The sequence below is a fragment of the Carettochelys insculpta genome, chromosome 5 (genome assembly GCF_033958435.1).
Source record: "Carettochelys insculpta isolate YL-2023 chromosome 5, ASM3395843v1, whole genome shotgun sequence".
NCBI classification, from domain to species: Eukaryota; Metazoa; Chordata; order Testudines; family Carettochelyidae; genus Carettochelys; species Carettochelys insculpta.
In genome coordinates, this window is record NC_134141.1 from 33,707,329 (window position 1) to 33,728,197 (window position 20,869).

At 45.5% G+C, this 20,869-nt stretch overlaps 1 protein-coding gene across 11 annotated transcripts in view; it reads right to left on the reverse strand.

Annotated features, from left to right (window-relative positions):
• Positions 1–20,734, reverse strand: part of MPDZ (multiple PDZ domain crumbs cell polarity complex component) — a 139,353-nt gene extending 118,619 nt beyond the window's left edge. For 9 of the 11 annotated variants that reach the window (XM_074994898.1, XM_074994899.1, XM_074994894.1 and 6 more), the window contains exons 1-5: positions 20,600–20,734; positions 19,245–19,315; positions 15,432–15,521; positions 7,395–7,467; positions 6,651–6,817 (exon numbers count right to left, since the gene is read on the reverse strand). In XM_074994898.1, the coding sequence (XP_074850999.1) occupies positions 6,651–6,817; positions 7,395–7,410 (183 nt within the window). In that variant the 5' untranslated portion in view covers positions 7,411–7,467; positions 15,432–15,521; positions 19,245–19,315; positions 20,600–20,734. Of the gene's footprint in view, positions 1–6,650; positions 6,818–7,394; positions 7,468–15,431; positions 15,522–19,244; positions 19,316–20,116; positions 20,579–20,599 lie in introns of those variants that run through there. The other 2 variants (XM_074994893.1, XM_074994892.1) reach the window with 2 other exon arrangements.
• Positions 20,735–20,869: the final 135 nt, after the last annotated feature.

A 20,869-nucleotide genomic window follows, 5' to 3' on the forward strand; every position in this document is an offset into this window, starting at 1 on the left:
GGGATTTTTTAAAACCCTTTAACCCTTGTTCCTAATCTGCCCTCTTTATCCCCATTCAAATAATCAATTCTTTGCCTTGCGGATCAATAAAACAAATTTAAGGACTACAATACAGGAAACATAATGGATGCCGTTTTAAGTGTAAGTCATGGATATTATTAGTAGTGTTTAGTTAAGTTTACCCTTTATCACTGTTACTTATTATAGTCTGATCTTGTTGTGTTGCTTAATAAAATTCTAATTACTTTGTTTCAACTTTAGCCCTTGTCCTGGTCTCGTTGTCTCTGCCAGCCACTTCTTTCCAGGAGGCCTTAGCAGGGACCAGGGCGTACGGGGGTGGCACTCTGCTGTCTCGGGGTTACAGCAGGGATCTGGTTCGGGTCCTGGGGTCTGTGCACAGGAGGTTCACGCACCTCCTTGTTCAGGGACTCATTTAAATATTTAAATACCTGTCCACCAAGAGAGTCCCGTCACTTTGTTTTAATCAGTGGTGATAGTATGGACAAGGCTAAGCAACACTACTCCTAATCATACAGGCAGAAGTTGCCAGGTGACATTAAACCACAAATGTAAGTCCTACAAAAACTATGCTTTTGCAGTTACAAGAAATATTTTTCATAACACATAAATTGCAATGCTTATAACTCCATCATGAAGTAGCTTTTAACCCTGTAATTACCTAAGTACTGTAAGAAGGAATATTATTGTTCTATAATTTGGCTTATGCTAATTTGTCTTGATTGGCTTTCCTTTACTGTATGTAACATCTGCAATATTGACATAATTTGGCATTAAACAAAGAAAATTCACTGCTACTACACAGTGTGATAAAACTTACATTTCACATTACATAGTTAGAGTCTCAATGTAATCAAACACTACTTTCATTTGGTTATTCAGAATGCTTTTAATAAAAAGCCCTATTTCAGATATGCATGTGGTGCATCAGCACAGAAAAAAAAATCAATCAGCATTTTTATGTTTCTCAAAATTTGCTGTTTACATCTTCAGTGTCTGTGAGTGTCAGCTGCCTGTGTGATCTTGAAGAATATTGACTTGAAACATTATTTCATCTGGTATTTCTGTTTCCCAAAACAACAAGAAAGTTGTAAACATACAAGATACTCATAAAGCAGGGGTGGTGAATCTACAGCCAGATCCAGCCCCCAGCTTACTCTCATCCTGCTTGTGGTAAAACTCAGGTCTTCCCCACATCCCCCTGCAGCAGGGGCAGCCAGCTCATGCACCAGCTTCATGGCACGTCCCCAGTCCTCAGCAACCCTCTCACCCCCTGGGCTGGAGCTAATGCACAGCATAGTGTGAGCAGTGCATGTCTTTTTCTCTCTAACTTGCGTGGCCCCAGCTGACTTTTCTGTAGATCAGTGGCCCCAGACAAAGTTTCCTCACCCCTTTCAGAAAGGCCCAATCACTCTGAAAAACTTCAGATGGAAGGCTAAGTCTGCAAAGTTCTCTTTTTGCTCCTCTTTTTCCTCCCTCTCCCTCCTTAAGGCTGGCCCCCAAACCTCAAACCACCTGTCCCTCTTCCTTAACAATGAACACGTTCAGTGGGTGCTCGCAGCACTGCCGACACAGTAGCCTTAAACTTCAGTGGTAGTTTTGCATCCCTGCAGTCCTTGTCTTGACCCCAGATATCAGTTCCAAAACAGCCATGTTGACTTTTCTGCCACTCATACCGCAAACAGCCACATGGACAGATTTTAGGTAAATCACAGGTTTTTACAAGCATGAAATATCTTGGATTACATGAGAGATTCCAGGACAAAACTGACACCACAGTAGTGGAAAGGCAACAAAACAGTAACTGCAAGTTCTTCTTTTGTGCAATGCTTTGCAGGAATTTCTCTTGCTCACCACAGTAACTCTTCATGGGCAAAAAAAGATCCTCGTTTCCCAGTGGCTACATTAATTTTCTTTGCTCTGTGGACTTTACAGCATGGAGCACCTGACCAATGTGGGCAGGCTAGCATATGTCTGCATTGCAGGGGTTATTTTTCCATTCCTGATTATGTAAGATCTCTGGTGATAGTTCCAAGGGAGAAAAATCTCTGGAATGTAGTCCAGCCAAGAAAGGGATTTTTCTCATTAGCAGTGCCTTGAGCTCTTAAAATGGGGAGGGGAGGAAGCAGAAAAGAGAAAAGAGGATCGCGGTTGCTGGGTGATTAAAAATGTTTAGAATATTTTTACATGGCAAAAAAATTACATTACATAAAAACTTTAGAAGTTCAGCATAGCACAAGGCAAAATTTCATTGCATATTTTCTGTTGCTCCCTTATCTTCAAGCACCGGGCTTGATTTGTAGCATCAGAAAAACAAATAAACATTTAATAAAAAAAGAGATGGGGAAGGCAGAGGGTGCGGAGGGTGAAAGCATTTTGTTTACTTCAGTACATTTCTATGCAAATGAATGCTAAGAATCTATTCTCTTCCTCAACAGGAAACATTATTTCTTAATACATCTCCTAAAAAAATCCCAAAAAAACCAATGCAAATATATTAATTAAAGCAAGGTATGTCTCTACAGGCATCTGAGCAACATAAAAGGCAGTGCACAACATCTACATCATACCAACAAGCCAGCAGACCAAAGCCAAATGATTTAGAAGAAATCCAAATGTTAGAGGTCTTAGGTAAGCCCACCTCCCCTCATCAAAGGGATCAGTTGTCCGTTAACAGAATAAGAAGAATGGAAAGGTGACAACAAGCATAAAAACCTCAAGCGAATAGAAGAAATATAAAGAAATGAAACCAGAGAATGGTTTGGTGCCCTTGATATCATTTATTCACCCCTGGCAAACAAAAAGAGGGAGTCCAATTTTATGGCCTGAAAAGGTGGCAACAGCCATTTAAGCACAAGGCAAGTGATATCTGTATGCTAGGACTGTATCTTTACCTATCGTCTGGAGGCTTACGAGCAAATTTTGAATATTTATCTAAGATATCTACGAATTATCTAAGATTTATCTAAGAATTACTGCATAACAAGGGGATAAGCTTCTCACAATTACTTCTCTCTTCCCCATAGCTTCCCTATGCATGGTACAGCCCCTCCTGAGTTCAGGGATGAAGTCAAGGCAGGGGCTTCATACAAGTCTTTCTTAAATACACTTTTGCAGTGCCACTAAAGTGAAACAATGAGACTGCTCTATAAAACTGCCATCATTGTTTCCCTATCCCTAACTCCAGTCTGCATGTCCCTCTCTTCTTATCTTTCCTTGAATATTCAACAAGCACCTAATCCAGGAGGAACAATCATGTAAATAATCCTCAGCATGTGTGGTAGACTAGTTAATGCATCTGTTCTCCTGCTTTGACAACTTAGAGACCACCCCTCAAATCTCTATTCAATTTCAAGTGAAAATAAATTTGACATATTCTCTTAATACCTACTGTGCACAAAATCATCATACAACTTTATTTCTCAAACAAGAGCCCAGAGTTTGAACAAAGATACGGAGCATTTCTTTCCTGACTCTAGTACATCACCTGCCTTCCCCATTAATCCACTAGAAACTAACGCTAGTCAATTTTCTCAGGAGCACATTTGCACAAGACATAGAAAGAAAAGAAAATATACTTGGATAAAATGGAAACTTAGGAAATACTTTGGGAATCTAAGCAAGCTGCTTATTTTTCAACTTTTAAAAATAATTTTCAATTGTATTGCTTGGACTTGGTTTAATATGAAAAAATAGCAACCTCAGCTACTTTTATGTCCTATTTTTAAACTATAGCTATGGAATGATTTTTACAAGGCCCCAGAGAGATGCGTTTTTTAAAAAGAGATTCATGCACTGTTGCCACCTAGCTATAGCATATGCTATTGGTCATGTTGGTGCACACAGGCAGATCAGGTAAATCCACATGCAGATAGCTCACAGGACCTCAAAACTACTAATAATCATCCAACGTGCAAGGACCATGATAGTAGCAGAACATCTGAATTAGCAATATGACATCCCATTTGGTTAATTGGTTAAGTGTAACCAGTTAACTGATAAAACTGAGGGAGAGGTGTGGCCGGGGGGCCTGTTCCAGTCCTGCTGAACTAGAGTGTCCACACACTATGGGCAGTGGCTAGTTTGGCTGGGCTGAAGAGCTCCCACTCACAGTACTCCTGGGCCTACCACAGCCCATGCCAGCTAGTGGCAAGTGGAGGGCTGCTCCAGCCCTCACACATTAACCAAAAACCAGTAAGTCCCACCCATTTAAGGTGAGGCTCACCAGTTAACCCAGGGAATTGTGCCATGAACAAACAGTGCATGTGAGTGGCCTGGGGAGGGAAGAGGGGAGGCGCACTACTGTAAAGTCTCCAATCAAAAGGCACTGGGACAGACCTGGCACGAAAGTGGAGCACCCACAGGGACATCTCTCCAAGAAGAAGTGGATGGTCACAAATAAACCTTCCCCATTTCGAAAGCTGTCACCCTCGAAGAATTTGATTAAAACTCTAGTCACCTAAACTAGTAAAATAATTTAAACAGAAAAAAATCCTATTTATCTCCCTGTCCTACACACAGTAACATGGAAGTCCATTAGTTTCTCAGTAAATTCCTGGTAACACTTTCCGGCACACCTTCATTTCAGACCTCAACCACATAACGCAGCCTGTGGAAATTTATAGGTCATCATTAAATCTTCCTTCATTTGACATTATGTTTACCTCAGTTTTAACAGAGTGAATTCTTGGGTAAGATTTCATTATTGTCGTAATACTCTCAGACAACGAGTTCCTCTATATCAAACACATGAAGAGTGAAACTCTCAATAAAATATGTTGTAAATACTTCAAAAATATTTGTTTTCCATGTAAAATATCGTCAAGATTAATTTAAAGATTCACAGGAAACCAAGGGCCAGATAGTTACTGGCTGCTGCACAGCAGTACAAGGGATCAGGAATCTTCTACCAGCTTCATTCCCCAAGAAATGATCCATCCCAGATGCAGTCCTATTGCACTTCAGAATACAGGAACTACTTCCTCCAGCTGCCCCTTGTGCATGGGCTAGCTCAAAGGGAAGTGCAGGACTCCTGCATCTATGCAACTGTAACGCCAACAGATCCAGGTTGCCTGCAACAGGAATAGAACCTGCAATCACAGGGTCTAAAACCCTGTGCTCTACCACATGAGCTAAAGGCCAACCGGCTACAGCAGAGACTTCATTCACCCTAGTACGAGGTCTCAGTGCCCCTGGGTACTACATGCTTTCCCGGGCTGAGGAAGCACATCCCAAGTGTCTGAGACCTTCTAGCAGTTCGTCCCAGATGAGCCCCCAGTTGTAATGCCAACAGACCCAGGTCACCAGCACAAGGCTTTAGACCCTATGATTACAGGTTCAATCCCTGGTGCCAGCGGTATTACACAACCATAGCCATGTCTCCTTCACATAAGTCAGTGGAGAGGCTAGATGCTGAAGCAGATGCATAATCTGGTCCTGAACATTACTCATTAAAACTAATTTTATACTCAAGCTTTCTTGTGACAAAAGAAAGCTAGCCCTTGCGATTTAACAAGTGTTTGCTTTCTTACTCACCCTGATAAAGTGCAGAAATCCTACCTTCTGCCTTTTTATGGCTACCATCAGTTATTTCTTTGTAAGAGAAAGGCCAGGTAGGTGCCTGTGGATCTCAAACTGCTATGAGAATTCCACAGCCCATCACTCCAGGAAGGAAAAGACACAGTGTAACACAAAGTGATCATTTTACAGATCTGTAGAACTACACTCTTCCTTTCCACGTGCTTGTAGCAAAGGGAAGCAGGTATCAAAGTGATCATTCAATGTGAAGTCAAAATAGGAGTGACTATCAAATGCAAGAATGAACTTTTATATGCAAACACATGCTTAAATAACATAGTATTGCAGCCTACAAGTACAATGAATCACACAGGAGTGCATGACAATCAATGGACATAAAGCCCCAAATTCTCATCTGATATAAATCGGGCTACTTACATAGAAGTCACTGGTTCTATAGTAGTTGAGGCTCAGTCCCTAATTCTACAATAATTCATCATGACTATATCCTTTTCCTTCTCTTTTTAGTGGTGGTAGTAGTCAGCCTTTTGACAACTTTCCACAAAAATATAAACATTTACATGAGCTTCCAGGCCTGAGCCAAAGTTTCCTGAGGTAAATGGGCATCTATCCACTGCTTTTAAAAGGCTTTGGATCAACAGTTCAGTTTTAGTTCGTTTTTGTTTTTTGTTTTTTTTTTTTACTGGTCAACATGCATTTTGTTACAGGGTCAACTTCCCAAAACCTGCCAGACCATGGATGTTGCCGCACCAGAGACTGGGGCCAGCAGCCCTCCATGGCCACACTCAACAGTCCAAGCTGCCAGTCCAGTGTTAGTCCAGCAAGGGCCAAAGTCCAGGCAGAAGATAAGGGGGCCTCCTGAGGGTGAAGGAGGATGCAAAAGCAGAGCCAGCAGCTGGGAAGGTCAGCTGACTCCCTGGACAGAGCAGGGGACCCCCACTTCATCCAGCAAATTCCCTCACTGGGGACCAGTAAGGTCTCGAGGGTGCCAGACAAGGGTGGTGCAACTTGTAATTTATCATAAGCAGCAATCAGATAAACTTAAGTTTACAAAACAGTTAAGCTTTACTCTTCTTAGGATATTATTGTCCTACCTGATCTCTCAACTGGTGAACAGAACTCTGAAGATTCAGGATCTGATTGAAGAGAGGGCTTTGCAGCACTGATTTTAGCAAGCTCAACTTCTCCTCATTTGCGATATCACCTCTTTCCCGTAGTTTCACATGCAGGCGCTCCACCGCCTGCAGAGCCCGATGGGTATCTGCAGTGATATTTGTTACCAATCAGCAGCGCCTTACAAAATGTCACGTGCAGCTAGCAAAGACTACACAACTTTCCTATCATCTATTATATAATTAAGAGATGGGTCATGTTTTGTGCAGAAGATTAAAAAAAGCTTTAAAAAGATCAATTTTCCCTTTAGATACCAAGAGGAGGTGCACATGTCCATCCAGGATTAGACCATTTCTGTGAAAAATTGTTTATGTAAACTCAGAAAGCTTTCAATCAACTGCTGATAACAAAAAACAACACTGAGCAAAGATATGAGGGTTTTTAAAACTTTTTTTTAAAAACAAAAAATGAAGTTTTCATTTAACTCAACTATTAACATATAACAAATAAAACAGATGGTGGTAGCACATATCTCATCATAAGTAACAATAACTTAAAGTGCTACACATGCAAAAAAAGAATCCAACCATCATAGATTTCTATGTACAGTATCAATATTCACTACAATTCAGTTCAACTGTCTTATATAGTAATGTCTTAAATTAGGATCCGTCATATTAACCTCATCTGGCCACAACACATAGCGGTAACAACATAAAGCTTACCTATTACTTCCAACATTGTTTTCCTCTGCTCAGTTTCTATCCCAAAATTGCAAATGGCAACTAATACACTTCCCTAAAAGTAATCGGGAATAAGCAGAAAAGAAAGTGATCACAAGAGAATATTAAACAATAAAATTATATTAACACTCAAATATTCCAAGCACTAAAGCTCTTAGTGGGGGGGAATCAACACAACTACTTTCAACATTTCAGATAAGCTAACAGTTGATAATATCCAAAAGTTATTTTTGAATTTAAAACCTGAATGGAAACTATTTTTTAGGATTTTCATAATACTTGTAAGTTTTCATAACAATGGAGTTTTTGCCTGCTGACGTGCAAGGTATAATATACTATTTTAACCAGTAGGTGATACATGTAGTTTCCAAGTGGCGCTATACAAAACGTGACAGCTTTGTTTCCACAAGCACATCCAACAACAGCAATTTCCGTATCTTATGTGTACAATTTCTCTTTTGGAGTTCTGAATTTCAACTGTCAGATACTGGGCATCAAAACAAAGCAATGTGAGTTTCACAAGAATATATACAATCAGTATCTTAATTTATTATTCACACAGCATGAAATATCTGATAGGCACTTAAATGTCAAGAGGTTGCAATCTTAACTGGCAGGATTGAAGACAGGCTAGAACAAAACAAAAAAAGAAATGGAAAGGTAAAAAGTAGTAGGTATCTTGTTAGCTCCATGATTATTGAGAGCTTATATTGAATAAATATTGGTGTAAAGGTTTTTATCAGCACAACTTTGAGATGTCTCAATTATACTTGAATGCTGAAGTTACATGTAAGCACTAGGTGTCATCCAAAATTCTTTCAATTAAACCCTTAAAACACCACCACATTTTTTGCGTGTGATATGTTTTACAGACTATTTTACCAATGTTTTAGAAAATTTTAAAAATTATTACTGAAATTATTTTTTAAAATCCATCCACTTGAAAAGTCAGGATCTGCATTTACCATGAAGCCAAGTAAAAAACCTCAAAAGGGGCCTCAGAAAATTTAGAAAATTATCTTAGCTAACTTTTCCATGTTTAAAAAATCAGTTTTAAAGTGTAATGTCTTGCAACCCTGCAGAACTAGAATGTTAAATCCTATCTCAAGCGCTACACTACCACAAGACATTGCATTTGCAAAGACTGAATTTTGCCATCTTGTCTCTCAGATAGGTGCAATTTTATTTGAAGCAGAGATCTGATGTGAGGCAAGAATTCCACATGTGGAAGAAACATTTCTTTGATATTTTCATTCGATTATGGAACTAGTGCCTTTCTGAAGTTGCTCAAAAGTCTGGAGCATTTGGGTGCTGGGAAGATGGATTAGTGGTCAGAGTGCAGGAATGTGCCTGGCCAACACACCGAAGTGCAAAGAAGTGTGATTTACAGGTGATTACAAGATGGGCATTGTCAAAGAGATGAGAGCTGTGGAAGACATGGTAGACCTTATCATTTAAGCAGTTGTGTGTGGTGGGGCAACACAGAGGAAGGCTTGTGGTGGGAACAGGACAACAACCCAACTGGAGAAATCCCTCCCCACAAAGTAATAGAGAAAAAACACTTCTCTGCCCAGGGTCACTTGAAAAGATCAAACAAAGGAGAATGGCAGATAAACCGAGTTTGTGTTCTGAGTCAGTGGAGACACACAGTCTAGTGCATTTAAATACAGGTTTGTGCAAACACCTTGAAATTTCACACCACACATTTTGGATGCTTTGCTGTTTCACAGTTAGTAGAATCATTAATTGCCTTTTTCATTGCAATTCACCGCTTCAAATCAAGCTTTAGAATTCAGTGACTTAATGAAAAGCAACAGCCCAGTAAGCGCTTATCTCCTGATCCAAACGACACTGCCACGCAGCACAGTAACTGACACTAGACATGCCAGTAAAGTTCTCTCATTTAACTGCCCACATATGCCTATCAGATCTCAACTAACGTAAACCAGGTGACAGCTATAGTTTTACTGGATCAGCCTCCATAATACTGCATATAGCTATATTGTATAAGAGAGTGAATAGACTAGGTGGTTGTATAAATTGAAGAGGGACTAGATTCTCCAGCCTGTCCAGTTATTCTTCCTACCGCATATGGAAACACAGGTTGCACCTCTCCCATCTAGCACCCTTTGGCCCTGATCAGTGCCAGACAAGAGACTTAGCGGGACGATGGGAGGCCAATATTGTCTAGCACATTACCAACACTTCCACTGCTAACTGGGCTCTTAAAAGACATTTAGGGGTAAACTACAGCTAAATACCACCACAGAACACAAAGCCAGGACTGGTGGCTGTAAACAAACTTTATGGGATCACAAGAAACTTGGCCACACCCATGATAAGCAGTTGTCCAGCTAACCGAAATCATGATGGATTATGGAGTTTGCTGGACAAGAGAGTTCTGGATTAGAGAGGTACAAATGTACCTAAATTTATAAAAACAAACCCTTTATTCAAAGCCCATATTTGGGCTTAGAGAGGTTTCTGTAATTTGACAGGCAAGTATCCAGTTCACTCACCACTGAAATCTATTTGTACCAACCATGCTTCCTTCCACTGCAGCCAAACCCCATTCTAACAACAAATAGGGAATAAGTCTTCATTCCATATCTGCAGCCAAAGAGCATACGCCATAGCTCAGGAGGGGCATGAAAAGATACCTACTGCATTTCCACAATCCTAGAAATGCTGTACACTGGAACAGTCCATGAACATATAAATTAAGATTGCTCATATTGACTTAAATTATCAGGAGTTGTTACAATAATGCTAAAGCACCAAACAAATCTGCCTAAATTGGGGTGAAGCTACTGTGAGTGACTTCTCTTCCAATTACAACAAAGCATTGATAAGTGAGAAGTACTCTACGCTTTTTTTGCCTCAGTTTCACAGACAAGATCAGCTCTCAACCTGCTACACTGGGCAGCACAGTATGGGAGAGGTGATGAGCAGACTTCAGTGGTGAAAGAAGCGGTTAAGGATTATTTGGAAAAGCTGGATATGCACACAGTTCCTGGGATCAGAGCTAATGACTTCAAAGCTTTGTCTACATGTTTACAAAACATCAAAATAAGCGGCCCTCTTTCAAAAGAGTGGGAGGAGCGTCCACATGCATAACGCTGTCTTTCGAAAGAAAACCAAAAAAAACAGGGAGCAGAAGTCAAAAACTGAACCCCAATCCCAGATCAGCCCCTTTCAAAATATTAAATTGAAAGAGTACACATGTAGATGCTCCACAGTCTGCTTTTTAAATATATAGGTCCACCATGGCGCCGGTCAGCTGGAACGCAGGGCTGCTCCAGCCAGCAGCAGCAGGGATCTATGGTCCCTGCATCCGGCTGCCTTAAAGCTGCATGCACGCAGAAAACCAGTACCAGGAAGCTGAGAGCATGCTAGGAGCAGCCTCTACACGTGCTCCAGCCCCCAGCTCCAGTGCCACAGCATGGCCAGCAGCCAGCCCCGCCCCCCCCCCGCCCCCGCTCTGAGCCCCCACAGGGCTCCCAGGACAAGAAAACAAAAAGGGCCTCCTCCTGGATGGAGCAGGAGCTGCGGGGCCTCCTCGGCCTGTGGAAGGAGGAGGAGGTCCTGCACGAGATGGGGGTCAAGCGGTGCAATGACACTGCCTTCAGCTGCCTGGCTCGGGGCCTCCTGACCAGGGACCACCCAGAGCGTACCACGGAGCAAGTACACTCAAGGTCAAGGAGCTGCGGCAGGGCTATGCCTGAGCCAGGGACCAGGCCGGCCGCTCCAGGGCTGCTTCAGCGACATGCCCCTTCTTTCAGGAGCTCCAGGGCATCCTTGGTTCCCAGGACAGCTCCCCACCCCCCTCGTTCCTGGAAATCTCGGCCGAGGAGCTGCAGCCAGAGGAGAAAGAGCAGCCTGGACCGGGGACCCAGGAGGGTGAGGGGACCACAGAGTGGTCGAGTGAGGAGGGGGACCTCACCATTGTCCTCCCCTCCCGCTCCTCCAGCTGGACAACAGGGAGCTGGACATCCCCGGACATCGCCAAGGGAACCTCCAGTACCTAGAGGGAGGGGTGCACACCTGCTCCACAGGGTGGAGGCAATGCAATTGCTAGTTGCCCACACACAGGCCACCCCCCACATGGGATGCAGCACCACACCGCAGTGGCCCACCAGCAATGCCCAGCACCCACCCTCAGTGGACAGCGCCACAAGTCGCACATGGGCAGTGGCTGGTCAGTGCCGGACAGCACCTGGGGCCTGCACACGGCAGGCCAGGAAGGGTCACCTGCATGAGACACCCCTGAATGGATCCCCAGGCCAGGAGGTTCAGCCTGTGGTGGGTGGGTCGGTGCCCTTTGGGGGCCAGTGTCCTTTGGGGGGGGACGGGGGCCCCCAAGGCATGAGGTCAGGCGGGTGGGCCTCAGGCAGGTGGGCCACAGCTGGGCCTCTCCTTCTGGGGCACATTACTGACATGCTGTCCTCCTCTCCACACAGCCACACCATCTGTGGGCCAGGAGAGCCCTGCACTGTCCCTCATCACCGAGAGCATCCCCGCAGCCCAGGCAGAGATGGAGTGGCACAGGGCAGCCTGGGAGAGGCTTCTACCACCCGGGAGGGCATTGGTCACAATCTCTGGGACCATGTAGCCAACGTTGCCCACCTCCTGGCCCCTCCAGCAGCTCCCCCTGCTGAGCCTGCACCCCCACCCCCACTGAGCCCACCCCCTCCACCCCCACCGAGCCTGCATCCTCCACCCCCACCAGGCCCACTCACTGGCATTACCTGCCTGTGCTCCCTGCACCCTCTCCACTCCACCAGGGACCCCGTACCTGGGGAGGCAGGGTCTCCAAGAACCAACAGGGCTCGCAGCCCACCACCCCTGCCACAGAATGAGCCGCCCGCCCCACTCCAAGTTAGGTTCCCCCCACCCCCCCTCCAAGTTAGATTCCCACCCCCATACATAGTTAACACGAAGAATGTAAACAAATGTTTATTTTAATGTTCACCACTCCATGCTGTGCTCCTCAGAGGGATGGTAGGCAGCAGATGTGTGGGTGCGGTGCTGGTGAGGGGATTGAGATGGTGAGTGCAGATGTGTGTGGGATGTGGGTGTGCATGCGGTCAAAGGTGGCCGTCGGCAAAGGCCTGCCTGAAGGCCTCCATGATTGCAGTGGCCATCCCAGTGGGCCTGGCAGATGGGGGCAGTGCTTGCCTGCTCATAGCCAGCACCGGCCAGAGGGCCCTCACCCTGGGGACATAGGCATCCCCCTTTCCCTCCACAACATTGTGGAGGACACAACAGGCGCCCAACACCTGGGGCATGTTGAGGACCCCGACCTCCAGCCACGTGTGGAGGCACCTCCACTGCCCCTTCAGGTGCCTGAAGGCCCACTCTACAACGTTGCAGGTGTGGTTGAGGTGCTGACTGAATGCCTCCCGGGTGGGGTTGAGGTGTCCCATGTACGGCCTCATGAGCCATGGCTGCAGGGGGTACGCTGCATCTGCCACCATGTACAGCGGCATCGTGACGTCCTCCACCACTGGGATCTCCTACTGGAGGACGAAGGTGCCGGCCCACATGCGCCAGCAGAGGCCAGAGTTCCAGAAGACCCAGGCATCGTGGGTGCAGCCGGCACAGCCCACACAGATGTCGGTGAACCAACCCCTTGTGTCCACCAGGGCCTGGAGCACCACTGAATGGCAGCCCTTCCTGTTGACATACTGGCCAGTGCTGCGGGGTGGGGCGCAGATGAGGATGTGCTCACTATCCAAAGTGCCGATGCATTTCAGAAAGCCCAGGTCCTGGAAGCCGGTGACAGTGTTGTCCAGATCCCCCAGGTAGCCGACCCTATGGAGCAACATCGCATTGATCGCTCCGATGACATTTGGCGGGGGGGGCATGAACACGTGCTCTAGTGCAGGCGGCAGGCCGTCCACTCCCCACCTCGGGCCCATTCTGCTCCCCTCCCATCTGCCCCCTACCCCGTCCAGACCCCTGCCCCCTCCCATCTGGCCGCTTACAGTGGTGGATTCCCCTTGCCCCAGCCCCCCCACCCACCTGTGGGGGTCACGTGACCCAGCCCCACCATACACCATAAGTACAGCCCCAATGGTGGCCCTGCCCACCCTGAACTGTTGTCCCATGGAGCAGTAGGAGTCCGGGGTGGCCAGCTTCCAGATGGCACTCACGACCCATTTCTCCAGGGTGAGGGCTGGCCGCATGGAGGAGTCCTGGTACCAGAGTGCAGGGGCGTGCCAGTGGCAGATCTCCTCAAAGGTCTGCCTCAAGACGCGGAAGTTCCGCAACCACCTTTCCTCGTCCACTCCCCCAGCACCAGCCGCTCCCACCAGTCGGTGCTGCTGGGGTGGGTCCAGAGGCATCAGGGAACTTGGGGGGGCTGCCCGGCAGTTCCCTGGGTGAGGGAGCCCCACAGCCCCAGGGGGACCGCCCAGCCACCTGATGAGATTGGGCGCAGCTGCGGCAATGGTGCACAGCACTGCCAGCAGGGTGTCCATAATGAGGGTGTCCTCCTGCAGGAGCTGTCGCTGTGCCTCCATCATGGGCACAGGTGGGCTCTGCCGGGCTGGGAAAGGCTGGGCAGCACTCAGCTCATGCGGACTGGAGGGAGGGGCCCTTTAAAGGGGGCAGCTGGCTGTGGCCTCGGAAGGGTTTGTTGGCCATGGGACCCCATCCACGTCGTTTCCTGCCTCCCTTCTTTTGAAAGAGGACTTGGAGCTGTGTGGACACTCTCTTCCGAAAGAGCTGCGGTGGCACTTCGAAAGATTGGATCGAAATGCTGGTCCAATAATGGTGGCGGGTGCTCCCTTTTGACGGCCACTATTTTGACTGCCGAACTTCGATTTTTGCCCTTTCGAAAGGGTGCTCACGTGTAGACCCAGCTCAAGGGTATTGAGAGAGTGGACTGATGCGATTGCAGAGGCCTGGGGCATCATCTAGGAAAACTCAGAATCACAAAACATTAGACTGGAAGGGACCTCGAGAGGCCATCAAGTCCAGCCCCCTGCCCCAATGGCAGGACCAAGTAGTGTCTAAACCATCCCTGATAGACATCTATCTAACCCATTTTTAAATATCTCCAGCGATGGAGGTTCCACAACCTCTCGTGGCAATTTATTCCACTGTTTGACAACCCTGACAGAAACTTTTTCCTAATGTCCAGCCTAAACCTCCCTTGCTTCATTTGAAGTCCATTGCCTCTTGTTCTATCCTCAGAGGCCAAAAAGAACAAGTTTTCTCCCTCCTCCTTATGAGGACTTTTTAGATACCTGAAATCTGCTATCATGTCTCCCCTTAATCTTCTCTTTTCCAAACTAAACAAGCCCAATTCTTTCAGCCTTTCCTCAGAGGTCACATTCTCGTTGCTCTTCTCTGCTGGAGAAGGGCCCAAAACAGCAACAATCTAGCTCATACTGGCTAGAAAAAGACTCAGTAAGGGTGGATTCTGTTCCTTCTATCCAGCAATCTCTTAGAGAAATTACCTCATACATCCTAGACATAGAGGTTAAAACTGGTCTCCCCACCTCCCTCAATATTCTCAAAAGGAGGCAGCAGCTGGAGCAATTTACACCTCCTTATTTCAACTTTATGTCCAATCCTGCAGAGCAACTTGCAAGTAGTGTTTGGCGTGTTACAGCTTTGAACCCTTAGTGCAGGGATGGGTGATAACTTTTGCTGGAGGGCACTCCAAAATTTTGGAAAGTGGTCAAGGGCAACACTTTTTTTTTTTTTGGGGGGGGGGGGTTGCAGAAGGGAGCTAAGGGTAGGGGAACTGGGTGCAGGAGAGGGTCTGGGGCCTGAGAAGGAAACTGGCTGAAGGAGGGGGCTGTGACCTGGAGCAGGGGTTGGGTAAGGTCGAGACAGTTCAGAAGGATTAGGTGGTAAACTGGGGCATAAAGGATGAGTTGCTGGGTCTGAGGAGGGGTATGAGTACAGGAGAGTATTCTGGCCTAGAGGAGGTGTTCAGAAGGAGATGATGGGTCTGGGAGACAGTTGGAATGAAGGAGACAGGCTCTGGCCTAGGCAGGCTCTTACCTAAGCAGCTCCTGGCCAAGTGCACTTTCAGGCAGGTTTTCGTGTCTGCCAGCAGGCCCAGACTGCTGTGTTCCATATGGCTTTCTGCACCTAGGGGGAGAGGGGAGTTCATGCAATGCCCCCACAAAACCTCTCAGCTTCCACTGGGTGCTTTCCAGCCAATAGGGAGCTAAAAGATTTAGCTGGGAGTGGAGGGAGGGGAGGAAGCATGCAAATTTCTCCCCCCACGTGAAGCACAGAGAGCTACAGGGGGCAGACATCTGCTTTGAGTGGTGCTGCTCCCAGACACAGGGGCAGCCGGATTAAAAGGCTCGGAATGCTGAATCCAGCTCACTTGCCATATCTTGCCCACTCCTGCCCTAGTGACCGATTCGGTACCACTGGCATCAATAGGAAAAGGAGCAGAGCCTTCTTGAATCTGAGTTGTAGGTTGACAATACCCCTTACCTATGGCAATCAAACCATTTAACTGAACTGTCAATAGTTTGCAAAAAAAAAAAAAAAAAAAAAAACCAACAAAAACAAACAACTGATCTGCACCTAATGAGTTCTTTTATGTTTGAGCATGCAATTTCCAAGAGTATGCTTGAGCCTGCTTCTCTGATTGGTACTCCATCTAGTATTTCATAAATCCTTTTAGATAAATACCTTGGAAACTAATGCTCATGGCTCTAGCTTAGCAAACATGCAATTCCAAAGATAGAATGCACAGCACAAAGCTTCACCCTACAGACATTACTTCATCGGTTCTCTTTCTACAATACAGCAAATTCCTATATTAAGACTGATAACCAGGCCCAAGTGTTAGCTATGATGCTTAGAGACTACACAGATACTTGCTCAAATAAAAAGAATATTTGTAACACACATTTTGTATTCACTAAGGCCAACATTTTCAAAGGTCCAAACGACAGTTAGGCATGAATCCGGCCTGGACAGTGTGCTTTTTTACATTTTTGTGCTGTCTTCTTCCCCAGTTATCCAGCTGCCACTTAAAATGCCATCTTGTCAACATCAGGGTCATTCAATATCACAGCTAAAGGATGCTACTATTTATTGCCACGTCTCCCTGTCACCATAAATTGCAATCTCCAAAGGTAAACTTGCTGCCACCTACTCTCACTACCATCATTGGCTGCAACCCCTTCTCCACAAAATCCTGCTATGTTCTTACTTTCACCTCCAAGGATAATCGTGACTATGCTACTGCCCAAAGTGCGTTCCTAGGAGTATCTGCAAAAGTTGAACCGAACAGACAAGAAGTGCACGGACCTTATTACTCTCACTGCGTTCAGTAATTGCTACATAGAACACACAGCTGCCTCTCTGTTTCTATTCAACTTTCTGCCCGTGGTACTTGGAGGGAATCTGGTGGAGGTGCCGGGAGCAGAGACAAGGAAGGTGTCCTTAAGCAGATATAGACATGGAGGTAACAAGAAACCTAGGCACAATAAACATAGGAGCAGGCACACCAAAGGAGTTTACTATGTTTTACTGACAGACTGAGATTAACCTCTTGACCCCTCAGGCATCACAAGGTACCATCAGCAGGATGGGAGGAGAACTGATTTAATACAAGCAAATGCAATTTACACTGCAGATTTAATACATGCAAAAGCAATTTGCACTGATCTACGCAGTTCATGAGCTAAGCAAATTTCTCTTGATTAGAAAGAATGTAACAACAGGCCCAAGAAGCCAGAAATTTAGGTTTTTAAAGTAACATCAGTAAGAGGGGATTTTTAGACTCTTAAAATAAAAAAAAGCAATTAAGTATTAAAAAACAGCCAGTTCAAAATAGGTCACATTAAAATCACAAAGAATTCAGTATGAACAGCCTTTATTCCCATTCTCTGCAGATTTAGTATAATTTTATATGAATGAACATGAAAAAGTTGCACGAAATAAAAGATAGAAACACTGACAATGCTTTAATTACTACAGAAAGAAAAGTAAGTTTAGTTAAATGTCACTAACTATTTCTCAGGGATGGATGAAAATAATATTTATATTAGCTTTCTGTTTTGTTTTATTTGTGTAAATTTTATTTTGGTAACTCTTGCACATAAGACATATTGCTGTTTAATTGGAATTTAGTACAATACAGTATGAAGACGTTATCTATACATCTGTTGATAATACTACAATCTGTCAATTTATAGGACAATTACTCTCAGGTATTCTATATACTAGCATGTAATTTAAATTAAGAATATTTTAGTGTAATTCAAATTCTTAAACATGTTCAAGACTTTTTCCTACTGACAAATGCACCTGTTTCCATTTATTCAGAATTATTTTAACTCTTATTAACTGCAGGAAGTATTATAAAATGGGAATCTATTAGGAGAAATCAATTTTTCATAAGGAAGTGGTTATATTTCAGAAAGTGACTTTTTTAAATTCTATATGTAATGTTAACTTGTATTCCACAGATAGAATTACTGTATACGGTGTCACTTCAATCAGTTAAAAGCTAACCACAAGCTGTGAAACAAGACAAGCATTTCAACAAATATATGTTGGAAATTAGTATTTCAAAACCAAGTGTTTATTGTTAAATATTTATGACTTGAACCACTTCCACTAGGAATACTACATATTTTAAATGATACTGAATAGCTTCAAGCACAATAAGCAACAGTTCACAAAATACCTATTCATTATTCAGTGTTTTCGCTACCACTGAAGGACATGAAAATATAAAAACAATGTCTTTGGTAATAAAAGACGATTACATGCAGTATATTTTACAATGCCTTGTTTGCATATGGAAGACTCTTTGTCTGACTATGCTAATGGTCTTGATGGAAAGACATGCTCCAAATAACAGGGAGAATTCCACAAACCTGGCACCTTAAATATTATCTTGAGGACAATTCTCAACTAGCAGCCAAAACTGCAACAAAGTTACTTTCAAGAGAGTAGAAGGCACATAATTAGACATACACACACTGATGTAGAAAAGCCACAAAACTACTTAATACACACGGTAGCCTGATGACTTCAGGTACTTCAGTAGGATGCCATTAAAAGTAACTTAAGCAGTTGAATTATCCAAGCTTGACAAAAAAAAAAAAAGGCAGTTCTGGAGTACTTGAAAGAAAACAATTTTATTTATTAGGTAATGAGCTTTCAAGGGTAAGAGCTCATTACCTCATAAATAAAACTGTAAGTCTCTCAGGTACGACATAACTTCTTCCTTTTCGTGATGCTACAGACTAACATGGCTACCCTCTATTATCCAAGCCTCATGACTGTCACATAAATCAAAATCTACCTGGTAACTATAGTATATTAGATTATGGAGCATGACCCAGATGATTTTGAAAGCTTTCAGATGGTTTTAAAAATCTGATAATTTAAATATCTGCATATTAAGAGATTTATCCTATAAAAATATTCAAATTGATCTGTAAATTGATAAAGTGCAAAAGTTTAACTGAACTGTCTTCTGTGCATTCCAGACTCCCAAAGCCAGAAAAAAAAGAGAGAAAGCACTAGCAAAGCTTTGTCTTGTTTTCTTGTGCTGATATTAATTCGATTGCCTACAGTGAATTTTATCCCAAAGCAAAAAAAAAATTCAAAACATATTTTCAATACTAGGCTGTCATATAAAAGTCACATACTGAAAAGCCCGGGACAAGAAATCCGAACAAAACTAACATTTTCTTTTCCACAGGCGATACAAAGCAAACATATTAGTGCTGCACTAGGTATTATTTTTAAAACTGGAAGAGAAATACATCTCACCACCATGCAGCAAACTAATGCACCATGAAATGTAAATATGAAACAGAGCGCAAATGTTACCTTTCCCTCTGAAGGTGTTTCACATCAATGTGATCAGTTTCATCTTCTCAAGTATTTAAAAGCATATAAACCTAAGTAAGCATAATAAATAAAATAAAGTTATCCAGCCACAAGGGCAAATACCCTCTGGTATCTTGCACAATTCCCACTCAGTAAATATGCCTATCTGATGGCAGAATTAGGCCCTGATTTATAATCCTCTAGAAGAAATGTCTCAATATGTTAATTAAAAGAAATATTTTTCCCCAAGATCAGTATTCCTAAAATTCCAGTGAAATTGTGAACACGGATTTATCATCGTTTCCCAGCACTAAATTAGTTTATCATAAGGTCACGCAACCATCTGTTTGTTGTCTCTGCTTAGTAGCTCCAGCAAGTTATTCAACTTTGGCTCATACACTCATTGGGCCAGCAGGCCCTCATCTTGGGAATGGGAGAAGAAAGGAGAGGATTTTCCTTCTTAACTAAGTCGTTGAAAGACAAATAATCACAGGAACATGGGGGGAGGACTGCAGCATTCCTAGGCTCATCACCCCACCCCTACACTGGCAACTCTCTACAAATCAAAGCAAAGTTCATGTCTCTACCCACCCCACCCCTCCACCGGCTGTCAATTACACCCAGTTTTGGTTGGTTTGTCAGGTTCACCCCATAGGCTGCTGCTGTTCCCAGCGGACCTAAGCACCGAACAACTGCCGGTGCGAAGGGAGGATGCTCCTCATACCCTGCAATCTCCCCTTGCGTCTACTCCAGGCAACTAGGCATGCCACACGCAGGCGGACAGCCTTAGGTTGGCGCTCTGGTTTTCGCCTGTTGCACTGACCGGGGCGCGGGGGGGGGCGGCGACTAACACAAGATCGGTTGCAAAATACCCAGTGACAGGTCGGGCTTGTGCGTGCCGAGCCGGCCACCAAAGGCCCCGCGAGCGGCACCCTGCGGATACGCGGCTTTTGTTTACAGCTGGGTCTCTCGGGGCCCACGCCGGAGCAGCAGTGGCCGGGAGCCCTTCGCCGCCTCCGCGGACGGCCCTTGGGAGCCAGGGCAGCAAAGGCGGGCGGCGGAGCATCACTCCCACATCCCGCCGCGGCTCGCAAACGCCGGCGGCAGCGCGTCGGCCCAGCCCCCCACCCACACCCCCAGCGCGACAGAGAAGCAACAGGCTCGGCTCGGCTCGGCTCGGCTCCGCTCCCCGGGCCAGCGCGAGGCCTTGCAGCGCCCCCCTCGCATGCTCTGCGTGAGCCCGATACGGGGCCCAAAGCGCGCACCCCCCGCTAGAGCCTCGCCCCAGCAGAGACCCGGGCGCCGAGAGAACGTTCCCGGGAGGAGCCAGCCCCGCCCGCCGCCGCCCCGCTTACCCGGCTCGCTGCTGCAGGCGCGGCTGGCCGGCTCCGCAACCCCCCACCCCCAAGTAACGGCCCCGAGGGGAGGCGCGGGATGAACAGGCAGAGGCGGCCGTGAAACTTAATCCGGCCCAGCCATGAGGCGGCGAGAGGCCGGGCCGCCGTCGCCCCCTCCCCCTCCCCCTCCCCTTCCCCTTCCCTCGGGTGTTCCGCAGCCGAGGTGGGAGCCGGAATGGGCTGCACAGGAGGAGCCATGACAACAGCCGCCCGCCCCCGCGCCGCGCT